Source organism: Otolemur garnettii, unplaced genomic scaffold (genome assembly GCF_000181295.1).
Source record: "Otolemur garnettii isolate 467f Iridium unplaced genomic scaffold, OtoGar3 scaffold00075, whole genome shotgun sequence".
Lineage (NCBI taxonomy): Eukaryota > Metazoa > Chordata > Mammalia > Primates > Galagidae > Otolemur > Otolemur garnettii.
This window is the reverse complement of record NW_003852470.1, coordinates 436253-446524: the sequence shown is the minus strand read 5'-3', so window position 1 is coordinate 446524 and position 10272 is coordinate 436253. Positions and strand designations below refer to the sequence as shown.

The window sequence follows — 10272 nt, the reverse complement described above, 5'->3', positions numbered from 1 at the left end:
AAAAAAAAAAGAAAACAATGGCAACTGTAACAACAACAAAAATAGCTGGGTGTTGTAGTGTGCACCTGTAGTCCCAGCTACTTGGGGGGCTGAGTAAAGAGAATCGCTTAAGCCCAACAGTTTGAGGTTACTGTGAGCTGTAAGGCCAAGGCACTCTACTGAAGGCAACATAGTGAAACTATGTCTCAAAAAAAAATAAGGAGGGGGCGCCTCCTGGGGCTCTAAGGGGTAGGGCACCGGCACCACATGCCTGAGGTGGTGGGTTCAAACCCAGCTCTGGCCAAAAACTGCCCCCAAAGAAAGAAAATCCCAAGGCTGAAAAAGTCCATTGGTTATAAGAGAGTATATTTGAAACATGAAAAATGATAGATAGGTTTCCATGAAACCTCAGCTCAAAGTCTGCCTGGGAGGTTCCCCAATGCAGGGACCCTTTGCCATTCCTGGGTGGGAAGCTGCCCTGCCCTGTGGACCCAGGAGCCAGCTGGTGTGTCACTATTACCCCTGGGGTCACATCCGCCTGCCTTACCACATCCCTTCTCCCACAATTGCAAGGTGGGGACGAGAGTTGGGTGGTCTTCGCCCATAGACCCACAGCCACCTTGAGTCAGAGCAGGGTAGGAGACGCAGTGACCCTAAGACTGGGCTGTGAAAACCCCCCAGGCCTGCCTGAAGAGCATGATCTATAGCCTGTGGACAAATCGTGTTGGCAGGAGCAGGGTGGGAGCTATGATGCCCCAACCTGCCAAGGGTCCTTGTGGTGACCAGAGCTGGGCTGGCTTTGCTATTCATAGCACATCACCTCCCTCTGAAATGTCTGTCACGGCCCTGTTAAGCTCTTGTCAAGACCCCCTCAGGGCCCCGCACCCTAGCTGACGCCTCCTGGCTTCCCTGTGGGACTGGATCTGCCTGGTGGTGAGGTGGGCCACGGGATCCCCCTGAAGGCAAGTGCAGGAGTGAAGAGGGTTACTGCCACAGGGCCCCATGAACCGGGGAGCCCACCCTGAGAGAACTATCTATGTCTCACCCAGCTCCCCTTTCAGCTCTGTCCCTGGCACTAAAGCCGGTCTGTTGCTCCCATGTGCCCTACTTCGACCACTGTGCATTTGGGCAGGGGAGGGTCACTGCTCCTGTGGGCCCAAGTAGGATGGAAGTCGCAGGGCCTGGAGCCCTCAGCATGTGACAAGGCCCCTGTGTGCCAGGGCAGTCAGCCCCACCTATGTGAGCTGAATCCCAGAACAGTTGGAGTCGGCGTGGCTGAGACTATTCTGTCCGAGGGTGGAAGCCTCAGCCACAGACCCCATGGAGTCCACTCCTACAGCCATACAGAGAAAACCCTGCCAAATTTAAGCACTCCCACCTCTGGCAGTAGGGGTTGCAGGGTCCAGCCTCTCAGGCGGAAAGGGCTCGCCATCACCAGGCGTCTTCCTGAGGCCTGAGCAGAAGGTGGTCCTGCCAGCAGAACACCTGATCTGGGTCCCCCGTGGCAGCACATTCATCACCCACTATGTGAGCAGGCTGGAATTGGGACTGGCTCAGATTCAATGTAACAGGCTGGCTTCATTCCCCCCTCAACAGCTCAAATCCATGGTGTTTCTGGAGTTGTTTGTTACTTTATTTAGCACATGCCTGTGTGTATTTGCATGCACATGTGTACGTGAGACAGGGACTCAACTGTGTGCAACCATGTGCATGGTGTGCAGGTGCACTGTTGTGTGTACATATGTGTGCAGGTGTGATACATACATATGTGTGTGCAGACAGGGCCCAAGCACCCCTGCAACCAGGCCCATGCACACTCCTGAGACCTCCAGGTTCCCCTGAGTCATGAGGAGTCTCAGCAGTACAGAAAGGGCTATAGATTGAATGCAAATCAGAAAGACCTTTTCTCAATCAGGAAACCCAGGAACACTGCATGGAGATTCCTGCCATGGAAGGAGCTAGTCAGGCTGGGAAGTGATACCATCATGCCCCTCCCTGCCAGGCAGGCGGGATGGTCCCTGCTGGAGGGCTGGCACCCAAATGCCATTGCCTGAGTGTCTCTTTCCTTGGCTTAAGCCTTTTGTGCCTTCACCTGTGGTTGTGGGGGCTTGGTGCAATACTCACTTCAGGTGGGGGAAATTCTAGGATGGGAGTCACTTTTTTTTGTTATTGTTGCAGTTTAGCTGGGGCCGGGTTTGAACCCGCCACCCTCGGTATATGGGGCTGGCGCCCTACTCACTGAGTCATAGGCGCCACCCAGGAGTCACTTTTTAGTTTCTAGTGGCTTGGCTGTGCTGGAGGGGCACACATCCTAGCTTAGATGTCCAGCCATTATTTCACATCCTAGCTTAGGTGTCCAGCCTGCTCCTGGCCACATCCACACACTCCGGGCTGCAACCCCAGCCAGGCTCCTCAAACCTCCAGCTCTTGTTGGGTGGTGGCACAAACATGCAAGCTCACTGAGGTGGTGGCCCTGGCACCACAGGCCTGGAGAGGGTCTGGAACCCAGAGCGTCTGGTGTGTGCATGTGGGTGTATACATGTGGGTCTATGTATGAGTGTGTACTGAATGTGAGTATGGGGGGATGTGGGGCTGTGTGTGAGAAAGTGTAGGTAGTTGGTTTGTGTGAATGTGGTTGCACACTGTGTGTGGATATATGTGAGAGTGTGTATGAGTAGGAGTGTGGGTGTGGGCATGTGTGTGTGAAACGTGTATGTGAAGTTATTTGCGTGAAGTGGACAGAAACATTGGAGCCTGCATGTGCCTGGGCATTGGTGTCTTAGTATGTAGGTGAATGCATGTGTGAGTCAGTGTATGTTGGCATGTGTCAATGTGTGGATGGGTGCGTGTGTACACACATGAAAATGTCATGCGTTAGGTGGGATATTGTATGCCCATGAGTGTATGATGGGTGTGTGTACACTGTGTGTGCAGGCAGACATCCTGATCACAGGTGAGCTCTCAGAGTCAGGAGGTGAGGCCAAAGTGGGGAGGCCTAGGCGGTCTGGCCATGCAGAGGGACCCACTAAGACAGGGTCAACTGGAGCCACACCTGGGCAGCTCTGACCACTGGGTTGTGAGCCTGTGGCATTGGAGTGTCACCAAGATCAATTGTCTCAGCCGGGCATGAGTTTTCTGGCTCCAGCCAAGCTTCTGAGAGGGGCTGTGCTCCCTGCTCCTTGAGCAGACACCTGCTCTGGGCAGCACGCAGCAGTTCCACCAGATGTCCCACAGCTCTTAAGTCCACCAACAGCCAGACAACGAGACTTTGCCCCAAACCCTTCCCCAGCATAACAGCAGCACTGCTGAGCCATTCTCAGAGAATTCCTCTCAGCACTGGGGTGCCCGGACAGGGCGGTGCTGCTGGGGTCACACCGGGCCTCTCTTGGCAGGAAAATGTATCTCTGGCCGACATCCTCTCCCTGCGGGACAGCGGCCTCAGTGAGCAGGAGGCCTGGGCCGTGTGCCTGGAGTGCAGCCTGTCCATGCGCAGTGTCGCACATGCAGCCATCTTCCAGACGCTGTGCATCACGCCTGACACCCTGGCCTTCAACACCAGCGGGAACGTGTGCTTCATGGAGCAGCTTAGCGGTGAGGCCGCGGGTGGGGCAGCTGCCAAAGAGCACAGGGCACGTGGGCTGGGCTGGGCTAGGTGGGAATTGCCAGGCTGCTCCTGCCTCACACCCTAAGGGGAAACGCCACTCCTAGTCCCCTGGGCCAGGCCTAGTGGCCCTGCAGGGCGTGGACGTGCCACCTCCAAGGTGAGGCTGGCCTGCCCCTGTGGGCAGCCTCAGTTTGCTTCTGGAAGCCCCAAAGTCCTGTGTGCTCCCACCTTGGAGCAGTTTCCCATGCTTACCATTGAGCTGCCTCAAATGCTTAAAACACCTGGGGGTCAGCCAGATCAGAAAGGGAGGACGAAGCTCCCGCTGGCCACGGTGTACTTCCTGGTGAGTGAATGGAAGCCTTCTCTTTCCTTCCTCAAGATGACCCCGAGGGCGCTTTTGTCCCCCCGGAGTTCGATGTGACCGGAAACACCTTTGAGGTAAGTGTGGCAGGTGGATATGCTGAGCCCCTTCAAGGTCACTTTGGGGTCCTTTCACCTTGCTGTTAACTCCAGAAAGGCGTAACCTACCACTGGGGCTGGGGCAGGGGGCTGTCACTGGGGCGCACCCACCTCTGTCCACCGCTGGGGTCATGCATGGGCAGCCCAGTGATGGCTCTGTGTTTGAGAGCAGTGGCTTTGGACATGTCTGTCATTATAATAACTTTACATTGTGACTTCTGGGATGCAGTTATACCACATGTAACATATCAAAAGTCCCTCAAATTACCAGTGATGATGGGCAGGCACCATGGTTCCTCTGAGGGGCTTGGCAGGTGTGTCTCTCTCAGTGCCCTGAGGAGACCTGCAGCCTCCAGGTGGCAAGTCCTGAGCTCTGGTGGCCGCCACCCTCACAGCTCCAGAGCCTGAGTCTTGAAGACTACCTGAAGTGACTGCTCCCAGGCACACTCCACCCACCCCAGGGCATAGCCCCAGGGCCACTGCATCAGAGCCACAGCTGCCCATATGGGCATCTGCTCAGCTGTGCCCAGCCCTCAGACTCAGACTCTGTCCATCTGAAGCTGCCTGTCCATCCATAAGGACCTGTCTGTCCATTGGGTAGAGAGAGAATGGCCCATCCACAGTGCCACCATCATGAAGCTCACAGTCCCATAGGATAGCAGAAAATATAAATCAAATGCTAACAGATAAATGTGCAGTGACAAACTCAGAACTCTTCCCAGGGAAGCCTTGGTGTCATTAGCTTAAATTTGACCTTGGAGTAAGAGTTGTGGGCCTGACCTCTGTGCTTACTTTCACTTAAGTGAGTGTGAGCTCACGCCCCAGAGACTGATGTCCAGCGCCCTGTCAGGTCTACAGAGCTGGAGCCCCACTGCTCAGCTTATTGGACCTCAAGGGTCTGAAATCCCAGCCCTCAAAACCCCTGGCTTGTGCCAGTTCTCACCTGGTTCATGCATGGATTCAACATTTAAATGCATTTCTGGGCCCATGACCCAGGCCAAACAGATGGCCAAGACCTCTTTCCACCCGTGCCCTGCCATGATGGGACCTAGCCTGTGTCTGCACCCCTTTTTGTTTTTATCTCACTGTTGTGTATCCTCAAAAGTGATACTATTTCAAGTGTGTGATTTTTAACTTTCCGAAAAGAGTACCAGGCTACATGTAGGCCTCTGGGAATCCCTTGACACGCTCACTGCCACAGGGATGATGTTCCGCTGGTGAAACACCACGTTCAACCCACCTGCTTGTCGTGGGTGCTGTCGCAGAGAGAGAGAGAGAGCCGTGTGTGTGTCCCCAGGTGTGTTCTGGCATGTGCACCAAGCACGTACTCCCCCAAGTTTCTCCTGGGCAATGGGTTCTTCAGATGCCCCCACCTGTGCACCACTGACAGGTGTGCGTGACCCCGTGGGTGTGGCAGGGTTGGGATCTGCCAGCAGGATACGCCAGGCTGTGTTTCTGCGCTGTGACGTGGGAGAAGGGCTGTCTTTGGTCAAGACCCATTTTCTAGTCAACTGGGCTTCCTTTGCTGGTGCAGAAACTCTCGTCCCTGTTGTCGGGTTCGGGAATGCCACCTCCAGTGTGGTCTTCCCAGTACTTTCTTTAAATAAGTGGTTTCCAAACTTTTTGGTTTCAGGACCCTTTTTCATTCCTAAAAATAGAGATCCCTCATGAGCTTTGGTTTATGTGGGTTCTATCTCTTAGTATTTACTATAAGAAAAAACTAAGAAATCAAAAGATATTTAACTATTAATTCATTTTAAAATTACAACAGTAATCCTGTTGTGTATTAACATAGCATATGTTATGAAAAATATTGTTTTTCCCCAAAAAATTCATGAGAAGAGTGGCATTGCTTTACATACTTTTTGTTTTTTCTTTTTTTGAAACAGAGTCTCACTATGTCGCTCTTGGTAGAGTGCTGTGGCATCACAGCTCACAGCAACCTCAAACTCTTGGGCTTAAGCGATTCTCTTGCCTCAGCCTCTCAAGTAGTTGGGACTACAGGGGCCCACCACAATGCCAGGCTATTTTTTGTTGTGGTTGTCATTGTTTAGCTGGCCTGGGCCTAGTTGGAACCCGCCAGCCTCAGTGTATGGGTCTGGCACCATAACCACTGTGCAACCGATGCTTAAGCCTGCTTTATATACTCGTAAATCTTCCTGATGTCTGGCTTAATGGAAAGCAGCTGGGTTTCCACAGCAGTGTCTGTGTTACTGTTCCATGACATCACACATCACTCTCTGCTGAGAGAGAACAAAGTGGACAGGCAAGTGACATCTCAGTGCTGTCGAGAGAGCCGTGCAACCTCTCAGACACACACTAGGAAAAGCCGCCTGCAGGTATCTATTGATGAAAAAGAGCTTCTCAATTTTAATTAGGCAAGTTGATTCGTGCTTCTTTCCTTGTCAGGGTTTTGTGTCTTCTTTTTTGAGACAGGAGCCTCAAGCTGTCCCCCTGGGTAGAGTGCCATGGCATCTCAGCTCACAGCAACCTCCAACTCCTGGGCTCAAGCGAGTCTCCTGCCTCAGCCTCCCAAGTAGCTGGGACCACAGGCGCCCACCACCACGCCCGGCTATTATTTGGTTGCAGCCGTCATTGTTGTTTGGCGGGCCCAGGTCTGGATTCGAACCCGCCACCTTGAGGGTACGTGGCTGGCGTCTTAGCCACTTGAGCCACAGGCGCCGAGCCAGGGTTTTGTGTCTTAAGAAACTTTCCCAATCTCAAGGTCCAACAGATATTCACTGACATTTCCCACCAAGCATTGTCAGTTTTTGCTTCACATTTGATCCACCTGAAGTTCATTTGACATTAAAAAAAAAAAAAAATTCAGCCAGGCTCAGTTGCTCACACCTGTAATCCCAGCACTCCAAGAGGTTGAGGCAGGAGGATCCCTTGAGCAAAGGAGTTCAAGACCAGCCCAAGCAAGAGCAAGACCCTGTCTCTATTAAAAATTTAAAATTAGCTGGATGTCCTGGTGTGTACCTGTGGTCCCAGCTACTCAAGAGGCTGAGGCAAGAGGATCACTTAAGTCCAGGAGTTTGAGGCTGCTCGGACTTGTCAGCACTCCAGCGTGGGTGACAGAACAAGACTCTGTATCAAAAAAATTTTTTTTACTAAGGAGTTTTAGAGTTTATTACATTTATTCTCAAGAATTTGATGTTTTCTGATTTTATTTTAAAATCAATAGTCTGGCTCGGTGCCTATGGCTCAAGTGGCTAAGGCGCCAGCCACATACACCTGAGCTGGCAGGTTCGAATCCCCAGCCTGGAACTGTCAAATAACAGAGAGCCCATGAGGCAGCCCTGGGCTCTGTGTGACGACAATGACGGCTGCAACCAAAAAATAGCCGGGTGTTGTGGCGGGTGCCTGTGGTCCCAGCAACTTGGGAGGTTGAGGCAGGAGACTCGCTTGAGCCCAGAAGTTAGAGGTTGCTGTGAGCTGTGATGCTATGGCACTCTACCCAGGGTGACAGCTTGAGGCTCTGTCTCAAAAAAATAAATAAATAAAATCAATAGTCTGCTTTTTAATTATATTTTCTGCTTGTTACTAGTCTATAGAAATACAATTCACTTTACCATCTTAATTTTATATCCCGCCATTCTTGCTGATTTTTTTTATTATTTCCAATAACTTGGAAATAATAGATTATAGATTCCTTTAGATTTCCTAGTCAAATCACTGGTAAAAATCTGGCCTCACCCCCCAGTGGTCGTGCTCACTTTCTCCGTTCCTCTCTCACCCTTTGGAGCCCCAGCTCCCAAGAAGCAGAAAGGCGTCCCAAGTGGGCACCACCTGGAGGAGTTACCCAGACCTAAAGAGTCCTTCCCACCTTCCGCCCCAGAGGGACGTTCATGGCCATGTGGTCCCTGTGCGGCTGAGCTTTTTGTGCTATGTATGTCGTCTCTAGGAAATGCTGCTTCTGCATCTTTTGAAGTGATTGCACTATTTTTTATTAAGATTTTAATATTTACATATTTATTTTCTATTATTAAATCACTCTTTCCTACTTAGAAAAGCTTAGACTGTCTAAGAGTCTTGTCTTTCTCACCCACTGTTACATTTACTAGTGCTCACTGTGGGCTTTGTGCGTGTTTTGAGCGGGGACTGGCCAGTTTTCTGTTCTGTGGACGTTTTGATGGGTGCCAGCCTGGGGCTTGTTCTAGCCCCATGTGAGCTCTTTCTTTCTCTGCCTTGTGTATATAAGTCTTTTCCTCAGAGTCTGCTGAAACTCATTTACAAAGCCATCTGTTTTCTTGGAGAAAAGATTTTTAATTACTGTTCAATTTTTTTCTTTTTTTACTGCTCAATTTTTAATAGTTACAGGGCTAATCTGCATTCCTTAGTCAGCTTTGGGTCTGAAGTCAGCGCTGTCTTCCCTTCTCTTTCTCCTTCTCCTTAGCTTTTCCAGAGCCCCGTCTGCCCTGTGACCGACCCTCCCGAACGCTGGTGTTTTCTCACTTCTCACCCTCCTTTCCCTGCACTGGTTTTCAGTAGCCCACTCAGCCCATTCGCTTTCTGCACCTTTTGCTTTCTGGCGCTGGCGTCAACACTTAGGCTATGGGTTCCCTGTCACACAGTTGGGAGTGTTCTGTGACTTTCCCTGTAGCGTCTACGTTATTATGTGCTTCTAAGTGTTTTTCATTTCTCCCAGGATTTCTTCTTTAGCTCTTGTGTTGTTTTGCAATGTCAATGGATTATTTTTTTTCTTGCTTTTATTGAGATATACACGTAGGAAATACGTCTGCACAACATGTGGCCTCATGAACCTTCTCAAATGCATTCAGGTCACTGAGAAGAGCAGCACTAGCCTCACGTGCCCCAGGGTGACACTCTCCAGACAAAGGGAGGTCCTGCTTTCTGCCTCCAGTGAACAGACTTGTGCAGCGCTGGTCCTGTGTCTGGCTCCTTCTGTGTAACATGTGTCACATTCACCATGCCATGTGTGACCATGGGTCCATCATGCCACGTGTGGCCTCAGGAGGGCACTTGTTCTGAACAATTGTTTCTGAACTTCTGAACACACTGGGGCTCCCTGTCTTTTTCTTTCTCTTTTTAATTTCTGACTCGATAAAATTGTGGGTACAGTGCTGCCCGTGTGTCCTGTCATTTGAAGTTTGTCAAGGTTTTCTTTGTTGTGAGGAGAGTCACGTTCCTCATCCTGGGCTCTCTGTGTGACTCCAGCCTGTTCACAGTGGTCGGATCTCCATGGCTTTCTTGCCCCACTCACCCTGTGAACTGCCAAGATGGGAGCATTGACACCCTGGCCCTCTGGGGATGATGGTCCTCCTGGGAGGAGGTACTGTGTCCCTGCCACTTGCAGAGATCACTGCCTGGACACAAGCCGCTGATTTCCCGACGCTGAACCCTTGGTGCCCAAGCTGTATAGGGAGGGGCTCAAGCAGGGGCCACCACACTGGTGCAGGGTCCATGGTAGGGGGAGCTGCCATGGACCTGGAGGCCTGCAATAGTGAGCAGGGCCTGCATCTTTGTACCTCACTGGGCTCTTCTTCTGTATAAGATACATCTCTGGAAGCCCCAAGACATCTCACGCTCTGCTCAGGAAGCCCCAGGGGCCTACCTTGGTTGGCCCCCACCCCACAGGGTTCAGGGGTCCCAGCTAGAGTGAGCTCGGTTGTCCCCCACTGCTGGAGTGTCTGCTTGTCATTGGTCCGCAGACGTGTGCTCAGCAAGTATCCAGGCCCATAGAGAACAGAGTAGATGGGATCCTGCCTCATGGCAGCCACAGTCTACACCAGGGGCAGAACTGGCCGGAGCCAAATGGGACCTGAGCATGGGTACAGAAGTCACCGGGGCCTTGTTTGCACCCTAGGCCCCCAGAGGCCACTGTGGGAAAGCAAAGTTGGGAGCTGAGGATGAGGACAGAGGGAAGGGCTGTGAGAGAGCAGGAGACTGGTGCGTTGGTGTTCAGGGTCGGTGTCAGCCAGCAGCCAAGTTGTCACGTTTTCAAAATATAGGAGATGGACAGGTGGGTGTGCAGACAGATATGTGAGTGGGTAGATATGTGAGTAGATACATATGTGTGAGTGGGTAGATATGTGAGTAGGTAGATATGTGAGTGGTTAGATATGTGAGTGGTTAGACGTGTGAGTAGGTAGATATGTCAGTGGGTAGATGTGTGAGTGGGTAGATGTGTGAGTAGGTAGATATGTGAGTGGTTACATGTGTGAGTGGTTAGATGTGTGAGTGGGTAGATGTGTGAGTGGGTAGAT

At 51.5% G+C, this 10272-nt stretch overlaps 1 protein-coding gene across 1 annotated transcript in view; it reads left to right on the top strand.

Annotated features, from left to right (window-relative positions):
- The window catches only part of KNDC1 (kinase non-catalytic C-lobe domain containing 1), a 64054-nt gene that overhangs the window by 3468 nt on the left and 50314 nt on the right, over positions 1-10272 (top strand). Inside the window, exons 2-3 of the mRNA XM_003794047.2 lie at positions 3372-3570; positions 3963-4021. Coding sequence (XP_003794095.1) covers positions 3372-3570; positions 3963-4021 — 258 coding nt within the window. The remainder of the gene's footprint in view (positions 1-3371; positions 3571-3962; positions 4022-10272) is intronic.